Genomic DNA, 16,700 nt, shown 5'->3' with positions numbered 1-16,700 from the left:
CACACAGTGAAGACAGCATCCCTACCTGAAATCCTCATGGAACCCATCTTTCACAACACGATGGTAAGAAGCCCGATCACTCAGAAAGAATTTTTCTTTCCTCCATGGAGCTGGCGAAACGTGAGGATCTTGGGTGACATTCTTTCTCCAAGCCTCACCTGGCGCTTTCCAAATTCGCTCGAAAACCTGGAATATGGGAATGAGTCTGAGCAGATAGACACCGTAAAGGCCGCTTTTCAAGCCGCTATTCCTGATAGCATAACAGAAGCGGGGCTTATTCCTCCAAACTCAGAAGTTTTGGCGCCTATCTTTCTGATAAAAACCAATAACTCATGGGAGAAACTTACACCCAGCAACACCAACAAGATCTACAGCACCCTAACACAACAGTCAAACCAAAGCACTTTGATGGAAAATCCTGCATCATCTGATCAAACACTATTTCAATGGGATCTACCATATCGCACAAGAGCCATCAAACCTGACGCAGATATTCAGTGGAGAATGTGGCATAATATATTACCTACTCCTACTATATTACGAAAATTTAACTCAAACGTCTCAGATAACTGCCTCTTCTGCTACCAATTAGGAATGGTCCGGCATGTCTACTTGGAATGCCCAGTCAACACTAAATTAATCAGTTTGACTCGGGAAACGGCAGCTCTTACCTGTGGTAATCTTCATACAGAAGAGGAATATTTCAATCTCGTCCATGTGGAGCCAAATAACCATTCATTCTGCAATTACCTTTTCATCACCGCAAAAGCGATAATATACAACTTCTACCTCAGACATACAAGACCAGACAGCACAGCAACTTCACAGAGAGAGGCAACTGACCAACTCACTGCAGCCTTCCAACAAAAGGTGAGATGTCGGATCCTACACGAACATCACCACCATAGGGAAAACAACACCTTAGATCTTTTCCACCAAGAATGGAATCCACGGAATCAACTAATGGCTGAGCAGGGCGACTGCATTATAATCCACTTTCCAGCATAGAAGTGATACCTTTACCCCCCCCCCCCAAAAAAAAAGAAAGGGGGAAGAAAGAAGGATTGTTGTGCTTAACAGTGCGAAAGTTAATCAGCTGGCACTCTCATGTTAATAGATAATATTGTGCAATAGTAACTTCTGTTCTTCCACATTTATGTTCTTATGTTAAAACAAGATCTTATGTTATCATGTTAAAATAACTCTTAATGGCTTTAATTTATTAAAAAAAAAAAAAAAAAAAAAAAAAAAAAATGTAATTAGCCTTATAAGTGACTTCGATGTAACATACCTCAACAAGAGTATGAGCATGTAACCTCTCTGTCTGACTGCAGAGAAAACCAAAAACCGGTTAATCCTGTATATAAGATTGTTATGTTTACAATAAAAATAAAAAAAATAAAAAAAAAAATAAAATAAAAAATATCTGTGTAACTGAACTATAACTGATTATAAACTATTACTAAAATCGTTATTACTACTAATCACACACGAATCGTTGAACTATATGACTTGTGCACTGTACAAAGTATGTGACAAATTGGAATTGAACCACAAATGAAAAATTGTAGTATTATCTTTTCAATTGTATGCAATTATATTAAATTGTATGTATTACATAAATATGTGTATTATATGTATTATATAAACAGTATGTATATGTATATAATTTATTTGACAGATAATAAAGTATTATTTGACATTTGAAAAAAAAAAAAAAAAATAATATATATATATATATATATATATATATATATATATATATATTTATATATTTATATATATATATATATATATATATATATATATATATATATATGTATATATATATATATATTTATATATTTATATAAATTTATATATATATATAAATTTATATATATATATAAATTTATATATATAAATATATAAATTTATATATAAGTTTATATATATATATATATATATATATATATATATATATATATATATATATATATATATATATATATATATATATATATATATATATATATATATATATATAAACCTTATATATATATATATATATATATAATACTCCATCCCTCCTCCTCTCTAAGGAGGAGGAGGGATGGAGTATTACATTTCCTTCTTTATCTTTTCTGCATTTTGTCTTCGTAGGTTTACATCACATTTTTTGATATTATATTATATTATATTATAATCGATTAGAATTTATATTTTTGTTAACTTTCTGTCAAATTCTCCATTTGACAGAAAGTCTTATCTTGGAATGTACCATTTGAGATAATTATCAGTATCTGTATTAGCTTCTCTGTATGTAAGGACGATTCTTATGTGTGTCTTGTGTCTATTGGTTAGTGGTATATTTTATTATATATTATTTGGTCTATTTAGTTACAGCCACTTTGGGTAGAAGCAAGTTCGTTTAAGGATGTTTCTTCTTGTAAAATATGTGGTACTGATTGTAAGTTTTCTGTACCATGCAAAGTTAATACTTCTTATCCCATTGTGGTTACCAATGTTCTGTGGATCATATGGACCGATTCTTTGTCTATATCAAGTTTCTTTTCCTATTCGTGACTGATTTAGTTATATTATTTAAAAAATAGCCATAGAACTTTTATATTATTATTTTTCTTGTTACCTTTATAAATTCCTCCATTTGTCCTTTCCCAACTCCTAAATCTCTGAGCACGTGGATAGCAAATCTTCTCTGCTCCTGCCATTCAATGCCGTTCTCAGTAGCAAAATCTGGTAACAAATATTTTACACAGAAATTGAAGTATAATAATTTTAAGTGTTTTATTTTATTTTGTTGATTTATTCATTTTACTGGATAAATAAATTACAACACATTTCTCTTATTTTTGTAAAGTTCAGATTTTATGTTTACATTACTTAAGGGACTCCTGGAAGTTGTTGTGGAAACAGAAGATTCAACCCGTCACCGACGGAAGAGGACAGTAAGTAAGTAAGTGATTACCTTAAGAATCTACAAAAATTACAGACAAACAATGTAAATAGTAATATTAACAATAACAACAAACATTTAATTAGTAATACATCTTACGCGAAAATGACTTTCATCGTCCGGTGTGAGCCCACCAGTTTGCTTACTGGATGCCTAAAGTGACTTGTAAAAGTTTGATGTTTGCTCTCTAGAAGGGAGTTTTTCGACATTGCTGAGACCCTGTCTCTCAGTCCCACCCAAGGTAATACTCACTTCCACACACTGTGCGTTGTGAGGAAATTCACATAAAATCCTGCCTCTATTTTTAATGGCTTATCCAAGAAAAGAAAAGTATATAAATTAACCTTAAAATATACGTTTAGGTATTTTGAGGATAATTGTGCAGTTGAAATTTGATCTTGGGTCGAAAAGACATCAAATCGATGTCTTTTCTACGTCAAATCGATGGGGAAAGTTAGCCATTCTTATATGGTCTTGTATGGCAGGGTATTTATTTGGCAACTATGGATTTTCATTCTGAAAAACTGGTAAAGCACACAAAATTATTAGGAATAATAAGTACTTCATATCTTCATTTTGGAGAAAATAGATTCTCTGTCCTCCGACGAACAGACTGTTCGTGAAAATGTACTCGTATAGTGAAATGAGAGTTCATGAATATTTTCAAAAAGTAAATGATTTATTATCTGATCTTATCCTTATATCTGATGAAAAATGTTATATAATCTGATTCTGGTGTGTTTTTGTACCAAGGATAGCTTAAATATATTATTTATTATACCATTTACTTTAAGAAAATTTGATATTTTAAAGTGTATAGTATTTTCATCTTCATAAAAGTCGCATCCCATGTATTTGAAAATATTTACTTTTTGTAATATTTTATTGCCTATCACTATTTTACTTCTCTTTGGATTTTCTCCTTTGAAAGTCATTATTTTTGTCTATTCTTTTGATATTCTCATATTATAATGTTCTGTAATTTCGTTTAATGATGTAGCCAATACAATTTGATAATCTGCAAATAACAGTGTATCTATCTTTATTTGAGGATTTATTTGTATACCAAAATGGTTATGCTCTTTCTAGATTGTTATCATCACACACACACACACACACACACACACACACACACACACACACACACACACACACACACACACACACACACACACACACACACACACACACACACACACACACACACACACACACACACATTAAAATAGAGGTGATAGGATACATCCTTTCCGTCTTCCTCTTGATATGTATTTCAATTCTGATATTTTTACTAATTTGACAACTATCTTATTTCTTGTGTATATTTCTTGAATAGACTTTAAGAGCTGGTCTGGTATACTCAGATGGGTTATTATATGGTATAATTAATATTTTAAATAACGTTTGTCCGTTAATTTCCCAATAAATTTTATCAAAAGCTTTTTCATAATCAATGGCTGGGGGCATAAAAAGGTAATATGTGTATATTTCCATCAATCCAACTTTGATCAAAAATCGGCAGTATCCAACAATTTTTGTCCAAGAAGAAAGAAGAAGGAAATAAAATTAATTTCTTTTATTTTTATTGAAATTTACGGTTTCATATTATTTTGATAAATGAAATACATTATATCGCAAACATTAATATTCTATTTATAGTCTATTTATAATATATTTAGTTTATTTATAATCTATATAATAATTAACAAATAATTTTAACAAATAGAATGTGTACCCAGACGTTTTTATATTTGATATGAAAATCGATAACAAAAATTATATAATTATTACATGACACCTTATTACAAATTATTACAAATAATCCACCAACTACAAGTAACCACAACTACATCAACACCATCTACCGTCCACCACCACTAGTATTTCCACAGACAATCACGAACATCCATGGCAACGGTGAGATTCGAACCGGCAACCTTTCCTGTGGAAAGCGGCTACGCTACCCACAGGACCAACCAGGCCGACTTGCTGAGTGATTAGGAATATAAGGTTGCCAAAGATTGTGGAGGACAAAGAAAGCTACATGCTAATTAATTATTTCTAAATAATTATTTCTAAATAATTAATTAATTATTAAAAAAATTATTTCTGGGAAAACATGGGAGTTTTCCCAGAAATAATATACATAATTTTTGCTTCGATTTTTTACTTAAAAAAGAAAGAGAAAAGAGTATACCATAAGCGATATACGCTTATATAACGTATGAGCACATATCGCTTATGATATTATGGCTGCTTTTTTTCCTTCTATTATTAATTTATTTAAGTTTTGGGATATTAGGCAGCTTATACCAGTTAGTTTAGTGCAAGTCGTACTTAGTTTAATATTCCTTGTCTGATGAGCTTTCATACTTCTGTAAAATATGATTTTGGGTTTTAATTTTTTATTTTAATTTTATTTATTTATTTTATTTTGTGGTAAGAGCCTCCGTAGGTCAGTCGGTATAGAGATAGACGAAGCTCTTTGGACGGGAAGACCTGGGTTCGATTCCCGTACATGGCGTGAGGAACCTTTAACTGGTCTCCTTCGACTGAAGGTGATTTACCGGTCTCATACAGAGGTGGTGGTGGTTTTTATTCACCTGGAAACTAGGGTTTCTCGTTCCTCAAAACAGGCAACTGACCCCTGATATACATACTTCTACAGAAAAAAATACCTTTCCTTTCCACCGCCTCCAAGCTCTGCGACAAGTTGGTTGGGTTTGAGTGCGTAAGGTCGCAACATGTAAAAAGGCCGACCCCAAATAGATGGGATAAGGCAAAGTTGAAGAAGAATAAGGAGTTTTTTTTTGTGGTATAGTGTACTTCATTAATGAATACCAACCATACATACAACGAACATTTACGGATCTCTGTTTTCTTTTCCTTGTTTAATCTTAAATGTTCAAATAAAACCACAATAATCTAAATGTAATTCTATCAATAAATACTCTTAAGTCTAAAGTACTATCTCTTTTTTTTTCTTTTCGAAATTTAGAAATAATTTAAAATTAAAAAAATATATAGAGAGAGATGGAAGTTGTTTACTTTTGCTTCCAGGAAGAAGATTAAATGTCATCTGACTTGGCCTGTCTAGGAACTTGGTCATTGCCTCTTTCGTGCTCTCGAAATCATTCAAGAAGACTACTAAATGAGACCCAATCTTCATACTGAGAAAGGAAACATGATGATTTTATTTTGAACTAAAATATAACATCAAATTTTCAATATTACATTCCCAACATTAAAATAACATAATACTAGTAATTCCCATATTTATTTTCCTGAAAGGTCTTTCAAGTTAGTTTAATATCATATACTATCTTCTATAGAATTTGATGGTAGAAATCAGTCTACGTTTTTATACATCTGTAGCTATTGTGTTATTTACGTTTCTGCTTTAGAATAATATTATAATATTTCTTATCAATATTTTAAGGAACTCTGGCACATTAATACACCATTCATGTATTAATGCACCGTGACGATGCATTATTACCTGTAAAAGCAATTATTTGTAGATTTTTAAAAAAATGCATAGTTTTCGTTAAATATCAAAGGCATCTTTAATTTCTAGAAAAGATTTTCTATTTTGAAGCAGTTAGAAGTAATTAACTGTAACGAAATCGAACCACCACAACCTACCGTAGCAGTTATATAGGTTAAATAGGTTAAGATTAAACAGAACACCATGAATTCAGGAGCATTAGAATGCTTCTTTAAAATTTCAGAAAAATAAACGACGTTAGAACTAACGCGTTTACAAGTAACCAGAATGAAACAGAATAAAATAAAATATGTGCAAATTCATTTAGTAACCAAGAAAAATTTCACCAAGAAGAAATGGAAAATATATATATACAATTAAAGAAATGACACGAATGAAGACAGCAATCTGCAAATGAATTATATATAGAGACAATCTAATCTAATCTTAATAGAAATCACATATAACAATGTAAAATTGAAAAAAAAATGTAAAACTAAAAAACCCCTCAGGGGAAACAAAAACATCTGCTGGATAAAAAGAAAGCTGATGTGAGAAGGATAAAAAATACAGTACAACTTACAGAAATAAATAAAAAAAAGATTAAACATGATAAAAAGAAAAGAGGAGACGAAATGATAAAAGAAGCAACAGATAATAAAAATATGAAAATTATACGAAACAATCTCATAATACGGATAAAAATTAATAATGATACTAGAATATGAAAACGGAGGAGACATACTTAAAAGGACTGGACAGTACTTTTCAGTTATACCATCATAGGCACTGTTCTCGAAGCTCGAAGCACAGGAAGAAGAAGAAAGTATCATTTATTTTTTCTTATTATCTTTATGGAACAGGCTTATAATGTTAAGCTTCTTTAAACATACTGTTCTTCTCATAATAAATGCTATTAACAAAAAACATTTCTTCTCATAATACAGATCGCTCTTTTCAGTGTGATATTCATTTTTATCGTTCTTGGAAACAAGTGATCATTACTTCTAATATCAAGTTCCCTGTAAATAATTATTGAAATAATGATGTGTAACATGGTGTTGATAATAATTTATGAACAGAAATTTAGAAGATAAGCACCATTATTATTAGTTTTGTCCTTTTCGCCAGACTGTCCCGAAATATTTATATATGTGTGGGATTCTTTTCCTACCCTGTGTTTAAATCTCCAACAAGGACGAATTTTTCTATTTCTCGTATGTCAGATACCTATCTAATTTTAAAAAAAAATTCTTCTCTTCTTTCATACGAGAACCATCTGTGAAACCATACGCATAAATAAGTCTCTTTGTCTAATTTCCCAATACTGAAATTTGCTAAGATAACTACAGTTGAAATTGCCTCCAGTCTAAACGTATATCTTCATGTTTGGTATTCAGTGCTATCGATACCCAACCCCAACTTGTTTCCTTGATCACTATTGACACGAATTTTATATTTATTATTTAGCAGGATATTACTTGTTTCATTTCTCCTTTTTTGTTTCAGTGACATCAATTATGTTTAATCCTTCTACTCGATCGATTCTTTTTCCGTTGATCCTATCTTCAGTTCTGTGAACATTGGGGGTTTATACTATCCAACTTTTCATTATTCTACCTGGTTCCCCTACAGCCTATGACTTGTTTTATCGAGGAATGAATAGGTTGTCATAAAAATTCATCATGTTCAAGAAATACAGAATACAATTTCATCGATAAGACACAAATTGCCAGCAAATCTTCGCTCGTTCAGAATCGAGTTGATAGCTACTAACAGGCGCATCACATGCAAACCTAACTGAAGCTATTTCAATTATTACTATCCTTTCAATATTCACTTTTATGTTATGAAATGACAAAGAACTATTGAACTATTGTTTAAATACTTACAAGTCTTGTTATTAATAAACTGAATGAATGAAGTTGTTGCTTACCTGAATACTTTGCCATATTTCTTAGAGAGTTTCATTGCTTGCAAATGAGCATTTCTTTTAAGGAATGGATAATATCCTAAAAGTGGCAGTCCTATGGGTCCAGGTGGAAGCCTTCTACTGTCGCTTAGACTCCGATAGATAACAAATGCACATAAAACAGTTAAGAATATAGTTATGGCGGAAACTGTCCAATGAGTTTCTATGAAAGATGTGAATAGAGACTCCATGTTATCTTCAATAAATCATGAGCGATTCTTTACATACAAAACCTCTTAGTTAATGTGAATAATCGAAGTGAAAACGGACGCCTTATCGAGTTTTAAAAAGTTCTGTCAGTATGAAAAACATGCACTCTATTCTGGTTAGACACTTTACTCTGGTATCAGGAGAGCAAAGTTCTTTGATAAGGTGAACACGGAGTCTCCAATAAAAACTAAATCACTCGTTCTTAAAGATAGTTGAAATATACTTCTTTGTTTCACATATTGAGGGTTTGTAATTTATTCCATAAATACAAATTATCAAAAGACACACCACCACTGGTTTCTGTAAATTTTCATTCTCTAAGGCGATTGTTTGCATAAAGTATTATGCAAACAATTCTTGCATAAAGTATTATGCAAGAATATCTGACAACAGAGAGAAAATTTATCGAAATCAAATGTAAGATAGAAAAAGCTAAAACTAAAATACTGTGCTGTAGTAAATAGCTTAGGATGCTATTGACTCAATAATATTATTTTATTAATAGAATAATCAGCAATGAATTGTGTAACCAAGGTGCCTAGGCCGTTCTCTTTGACGCTATCATTCTGTAAAGTGTCAGTTCAAGGCTATCAACTCAAATATATGTGGAAGAGAGTATAGAAAAAAAAATTGCTACCATCTTGTGGTTCAAAATCCGAACTCATAATATCCTAAGTCCGCTCAATATTAGTAAATCCTGAGGACTAACCCTATGTGAAATATATATTAATGTGTGGAACAGTGCGAGTTCTAAGGTTGATTTTTTTCAGCTTCGTAGTTAAAAATCCGAGATCTTAGAAGAAATATCTTACTTTTCTGTGCAAACGTCGACTATTTCGGGAAATGAGTCGAAACTTTCCTCTCTGTGGGTGACTAGAAAGAACTTTTTATGTTTCTACTTTTGCTTTTGCGGTCGCGCCATAGAGAATGAAAGTCCCATTATTATTATTAGTAGTAGTAGTAGTAGCATAATAGCATATAGCATTACAGCCTAAATTAGAAGTAATAGAAATAAACTAGAACTAGAGTATGCAAAAAATACATGCATCGAAGTAAAAAATATCAAATAAAATAACTTTTTGATATTAAACGCTATTTGTCGATAGCATTTAATATCAAGTTCTCTCTTTAAGGAGTAATATCAAGAAGTTCAATGAATTTAATCACCATAAAATTTCTCGACGAATTACAGAGATGGCTTGCTACCGCGAAAGAAGGCGCCTCAGAATACGTGGTAATAATAGGTGGCGTAAACATAAATATTATGAACAAAATAACAACACGGAAAAATTTATTTGTTTACCTTTTATTACTAAAGAAACGTTCATTACCTATTTTTTTTATCCTAAACTATATATTTCTAATTATATCTAAACAGAACATGCATCCATCTTTACGCAGAGAACAATGCTGCCCACATAGATGCTATTAATCTTTTAGTTATGTGTCATATTTTATTCACATAATTAACAGAATAAACTTTATTTAACGCTTCACTAGTGTGAAACGTTTCCAATTTATTTTATTTTATTTTTGTTGTTTTTGAAGTGTCTCCAGAAAACTGAAGGACGACTTTGCATGAACCATTCAGATTAAATGTAAAAAGGAAAAATTAAGGGTAGATAAATTGCGGAAAGATAATCCGCAAGTATCTAAAAGTGATTTGTAAAGTGATCTAAAGTTTTTCATTTACATAGAAAATGAAAAACTTTACAGATGCATTCCCAACAACAAAAATCCCTTTTATCGTTCTTAAAAAATTGTATTTTATATTTTGAATAAGAGAGATAGAGTTTCACCTAGTTTTAAATTGTGGATAGTATGTTATTTCTGATCTGACAGTAGCTTGCTGTTTTTCTTTTTCTTCATTTCGTAGCATCTCCTCCCGCCCCCGATATATTCAAGAAGAACGTGTTGTTGCTGTGGAAACACAAAAGCCAATCTAACATCCCTTTTTGCAAAGAATCAATATGGAACTGTTTTATTATATAGACATAATGCAATAAGGATTTTAAAGAAGCCTTACTATATCTAGGTGCTAAGATTTAATGTCTTTCTTATATACTTTACCATATTCCTCTTTAAGTTTCTTTCTCTCTTTTTTTTTTTAAATGTGAGCTCCCTTTAATAAATGGAAAGTAGCCAATAATGGACATTGATTTTTAATAAGAAAATGAAAAGTAAACTAAAAATTTCATAACAAATACCTCAAAATTTACCAGTTTGAAGTCCTAGCAGTTTTTCTTTCTTAGAATTTTGCTGATATGAATGATGATTATTACTGATTTCGTTGTGTCAGTGTACAGTCGGTTTATTACTTGCTCCATAATAAAATCAATAAATAGAAAACTCTTTCTACTCACGCGATCAAACTAGTCAATGTTAAAATAAATTCAACTAAGGCGTTTATATTCTCAAAAGGAATACTTTCATTATAAAAGTGGGAAACTGTAGAAAACTAATGGACACCCTAATGAGCGGTAAAGGATTATAAATAATAAATTACAAAAAGAAAAACGAATTTAAACCTATTTAAAGTTATCTTTAGTGGAAGGTACTCATCACATACATGCAATGTGATATAATAACTTTAAATAGATAATCCATATTTCACTGGAAATCAGCTTCGGTAAAACTATTAGTATATTAACTTACAAGTAGCACTTTCGATGTATTCAAATAAATTTAACTTATATAAAGATTAGTTAGACTGATTGGAATAACTATTATGAAATCTTATAGAAATATATCATTAGAAATCATATAATATGATGCATTAACTGAAATTCAAAAGAAGAAGAAAAAAACATCTGAAATTATAGAATAAATATGGAATTAAGTATACTGGTTTGGAACTATATAGGCGGCTGTTAAACCTATTAAATAAAATTATTATTATATTTTTTAAAAAAATGTTAAATTCTATTTACTAAAATGAACAGCCAAAAGGCTTCACTTCGGCGATGCAAAATTATAATTTATATAATTTTGCATCGCCGAAGTCGAAATGAAGCCTTTTGGGTCTTTATTTTGGTAAATACTTTAAGCACCTACCGAGAGTTTGCTTAAGGAAAATACACCTCTCCAACATTTCGATTTCCTTAGTACTGAGAGATTTTGCTCTCTTAGGTTTCTTCCGAGTCTGCCTCCCGGTGAGAGAGGCTTAAGATTTCGGGGGGTTTGCCCTGAGGGAGCATTGCTCCAGGGAAAGTGTTTTCCGGCGTGGCCCGTGAGGGTCCTTGTGGGTGTATCATTAGAAATATGAGGGTTCTGCTCAGTGGTATGGTGAGCCTGTCACTGAGTAGAACCAATGCTGACTTGGACGAGCTTTCGGTCACTCGTAGGGAGTGTTCAGGGAGATCGCCTAATTTTTAGAGAAGCCTTTACTTAACACCTGTCTCTGACGAAAACCATTAAGTTTGAAACAGCTACCATGGCAGAAAAACCTTATTAAAATGGTTTTCCCGGAGAGAAAATTAATAATATAAAGGAAGCAATTAAAAAACCGAAAAGTAAACCGAAATCGTAATTGTAGTAGGTATTAACGACTTAAGGAGCGATAAGTTCAGTATGAGTGAGGACAAGAAAGAGTTGCTGGAAGAGGCGAGAAAGTGAAAATAGTAAGCCTTTTACATCGCGGTGATAAAAAAAAAAGAATTAATAAGAAGGGCTATGATGACAAATGCTTCGATGCGTAGGCTGTGTAGAAGAAATGGATGCGAATTTTTGGATGTGTGGAGTGAGTTTGAGGGAAGATTGGATTTGTATAAGAGGGATAACCAACATCTGAATTAGTTTGGTATCAGGAATCTAGAAAAACTAATAACTGGTATGAGACCTAACACAGAGAGTCAGGGAAACTAAATTGCAAAGGGAGGAATGGTTTGAATGTGAGTGTTAAGTCCTATTTAAGCTCTAGTTAAGTTCTATTTAAGCCCATTCTCGTCCTTAACTGTGTTAAGGACGAGAATGGGCTTTGTCATTGAAACGTTGACGAGGAGAGAACGAATTCGGGTTTGTGTTCGTCCGGTTCGGACCCATCAAATGTGCAAAGATGGGTACATATGTAAGGCATTCGAGAATATAGATCTACAAGTTGTCCAACTGTGTCAGGCAGACTGCAAACAAGACAAGACAAAAGAACAAACAGGTAGATTATTATGTCTGTACACGAATGTTAGGAGTATCAGAAACAAAGGGACAGAGATTGTTGCCTAAGTCAATACGTTGCGACCTCAAATTGTAGGTATTATTGAGACCTGGCTATCAGAATCAGCCTACTACTAGTATCGAGTGTCAAGGATACAGTATTTTTAGGAAGGATAGAGAGGATAGTAGAGGAGGGGGGGTGTACTGCTAATGATTTCAGACCACTTGAATCCAGTTAGAGTTGAGCCCTATGATTGTAGTACTACTAATAACATTTCATGTGGCATTGTGTTTGAAGAGCCATTCTGGTGTGAGGTGGATTCAATTACAAAGTGGAGTGTTTGCTGCAGATCTGGTGGATCGGTTGCTAGTGATGAAGAAATGCATTACCAAATAGAAAAGATGAGCACGAAAAGAGTAATCATAATTGAAGATTTTAATTATCCAAATATTAATTGGGTAGCAGTAGAACCTCATGAGAAGAATGAAAATGCATTTATTGAGCTGTTGAGGACAATTGCTCAAACAGCATGTGACAGAAGGAATTCGTGATCAAAGAGTGTTAGATTTGATTATACCGTTCAGAGGGCGTTTCATTTACAGACGTAACTATTCTGCCTCCGGTTGGTGACGGTGATGCTGTACTCACTTGGGAGGTGACTAAGTTTATAAATGTTACATTCAGAAAAGGTTACATACTGAACTACACAGCAGGAAATTATGAACAAATGAGGAGTATACTGAGATCAGTGGAATGGGATCGGTTGGTGGATAGAAAGAATATCGACAGTGCATTTATTTATTTCATATCCAAAGGCAAGTGGTACAACATGATTGACAACAAATTAGTATACATTACAATGAGATTAGCTTAGATTTACATGGAAATAAGAGGACCTTATATCCTGCACATTAATGATATTGGAAAGGATTTCACATATCAACCATTTACTGATTATGCAAAGAGAGGTAAGGTAATCAGGAATGCTGCTGATATAATAGGCTGGGATTGGTCATGGGAAAATGGGTGTCAATTCAATGTAAGTAAAATCATTCACTGCAGCAAGATTAGATATCCAAAGTCGAATTATATCAGTGGGATTAGGCTAGAAGAAACGGATGAGGCTAGGGATCTTGGAGTGTTAACAGATAGGAAGTTGAAGTTTAGGGTCATGTGGCAAAGACTGCAAATACAATTCAAAAGATAATTGCAATTCTGAAATGAACGTTCACATGTAAAGATTAGGATGTTATTTTGCCTCTTTACAAGGCCTTGATAAGACCTCACTTGGACTATTGTGCGCAGGTCTGGTCTCCTGATTTCCGTTGTGATTCTGATATATTGGAGAGAGTACAAAGTAGAGTGTTAAAAATAATACCAGGATTGTGGAATACTGATTATGAAGACAGATTGAGAATATGTAGACCGCAGACACTAGCAAACAGAAGAAAGAAGGGTGATATGATAGAAACTTACAAACTTCTGAAAGGTCATACAGGATTTCAATTGATGGAATTTTTCAATTTATAGAGGGTGGGGAAAGAGAGAGAGAGGGCATTCTTGGAAGCTGAGAATGAAGGCTGCCAAGAATGGTGTGAGGCATAGCTTTTTTCTCTCAGAGGGTGGTACGTGATTGAAACGTATTGTATTTGGAAGTTGTGAATGTAAGCGGTGTGAATGAATTCAAGAATAAGTATGATAGCTGGTGTGTGTAGTATGTGGTCTCCCTCGATGAGTCTCTGACTCTCTGGAGGTCTCTTTTAATAATAATAATAATAATAATAATAATAATAATAATAATAATAATAGAAATTTTTTTTACCTTGGATATATAGTATGTTAAAGATCCCAAACAATTTTATAAGCTAGGTTTTAATCCTTTTTCGCAAGTAAGCAAACAGACAAGTAAGTTAAGTTTGCGCCTGAACATAGTTCAAGTCTGAGGCAACTCGTGGTAAAGGTGGATTAAGCTCTGATCACTTTCCTTAATATTTTTCCCTTAATGTAAAGCACATCCCCTTGCGGAGATGTATGATGCTATTCATTAAAGGCAATGGTCACTACCCATACCGGTTTCGATCTTTATTGAGGTCTCATCAGTGGGAGCCAGACCCAAAAAATGCGAAGGTTGAAGTAATGCAGAGCTTATAAATTTTCCATAAACAATTTGCCACAAGGTGCTTTGATTTTTATTAAATAAAAATCTCAGGATATGAGTAAGATGTAGAAAGTTTTTTACCTTGGGTATATACAAGAATTTTATAAGCTTTTTTTGATCATTTTTTTTGCAAGTAGGCCAACAGACAAGTCAGTCAAGTTTGCGCCTGAAAATGGTTCAAGTCTGAGGCAACTCGTTGTAAAGGTGGAGTAAGATCCGATCACTTTCCTTAGTATTTTTCCCTAATGCAAAGCACATCCCCTTGCAGAGATGTATAATGCTATGCATTAAAGGCAAGGGCCACTAGACAGACCGGTTTCGATCTTTATTGATGTTTCGTCAGTGGGAGCCAGATCTAATTTTATCTGTTCGAAAACAGATAAAGGTCGAAACCGCTCTGGGTAGTGGCCCTTGCCTTTAATGCATAGCATCATACATCTCCTTAAAGCGATGTGATTTGTTTTCAAACAGCCTTTGTTCTAGAATAAAAGAAAATAACTCTTCGAATTATTAGTTAAACTTGGTTATTCCCACAATTTATAAAAGCACTTCGCATATCTAAGAAAATACCACCGTAACAGTAAGATCCAGTGATTTATCTACATAACAGATAAAAAAATGTATTGTGTATTAATGAAATATTCAGAAAATGTCAGTGTGTACACAGGAATGCAGTTAGAATCAAATCTCTGACTAAATGTATATTTATGCAAACGATCAAACCTTAATTTCTAACGCATAATATATAGCACACTTTCCCACAATACAATCTTCACAACATTGTTACCACATAAAGCAGAATAATGTATTCTGATAAATATTCTGAAAGTTATGTTATTTGAGTAAGAAGCAAATTACTTCTACATAACACACTTACTGAACAACTCAATACTTTTAATTATTTTGCTGTAATAAAAGTTACACTGAAGAAGATCCAAAAAGTCAATGAATAATTTATCAAAATTATATTCATTATTAATGATATCTTTAAACCAAGTTTACTACCAAGAAATTAAAGATTAAGAATATTCTGTTTTCTAGCTAAATCTGTTGTATTATATGGAAGTTTAAAATGGATAATAAGAATAAAACAAAAATAGATCAGCGAAGAATAAACGAAATCAGATGTGAAATATTTTGAGAAGAATGTGAAAAAAAAACTTTTATAATAACTACAACAAGAAACACCTTTAAAAACAATAGATAATGAATATACGAATAGAATGCCACTGAATTAGACAGGGGAAAATATACAACTATAATACAAAAGAGAGGGTAAAGGAATAATGCAAGACCCTTAAAGAGATGGTATAAGGTCGAAACTGGCTTCAAGTCCTAATAGTTGGGAAGAAAGAGACTTAAAGAATAATAGTCATTTTAAAAAACAAATAAAACTCTTAATTCAAGGCGAAGATTTGTAGGTTATCGTAAATATTGACTTTTTTAAAAAATAAGTTCTGTTTTTAATGTAAGCTTTTAGTATGCAGCTAAAAAAACTTCAAAGCTGTAAAATAAAGTGAAAAAACAAATACAAAATACCAAATAGAGTAAGCCAGGCTGCTTAGTCCTAAGTAAGTTTCTGGAGCTTGGTAGGCTGCAATCTACATCTATATCCTTTAAAAAGATAGCTGACTCAAGGCTATCAATAATTTCATAACACATCTGGATGTGTTATGAAATTATTGAAATTTTTGCCATATACGAATGGCAAAAACTGCCGCCATATTGTAATTCCTTACCCTACTATTACATATTACTTTTCGAAAT

General features: G+C 32.3%; 1 protein-coding gene across 1 annotated transcript in view; it reads right to left on the bottom strand.

The window, feature by feature from the left end:
- The window catches only part of LOC150101513 (cytochrome P450 2A3-like), a 57,740-nt gene extending 48,911 nt beyond the window's left edge, over nt 1–8,829 (bottom strand). The window contains exons 1-3 of the mRNA XM_090400818.1: nt 8,380–8,829; nt 6,005–6,126; nt 2,630–2,736 (exon numbers count right to left, since the gene is read on the bottom strand). Of these exons, the coding sequence (XP_090256944.1) occupies nt 2,630–2,736; nt 6,005–6,126; nt 8,380–8,606 (456 nt within the window). The 5' untranslated portion in view covers nt 8,607–8,829. The remainder of the gene's footprint in view (nt 1–2,629; nt 2,737–6,004; nt 6,127–8,379) is intronic.
- Between the last annotated feature and the right edge of the window lie 7,871 nt (nt 8,830–16,700).

This window comes from Typopeltis vanoorti, chromosome 11, assembly GCF_054136105.1.
Source record: "Typopeltis vanoorti isolate ZY-2024b chromosome 11, IOZ_Tvanoo_1.0, whole genome shotgun sequence".
NCBI classification, from domain to species: domain Eukaryota; kingdom Metazoa; phylum Arthropoda; class Arachnida; order Uropygi; family Thelyphonidae; genus Typopeltis; species Typopeltis vanoorti.
Note: the sequence above shows the minus strand (reverse complement) of the source record. Positions and strands in the feature narration are given on the sequence as shown.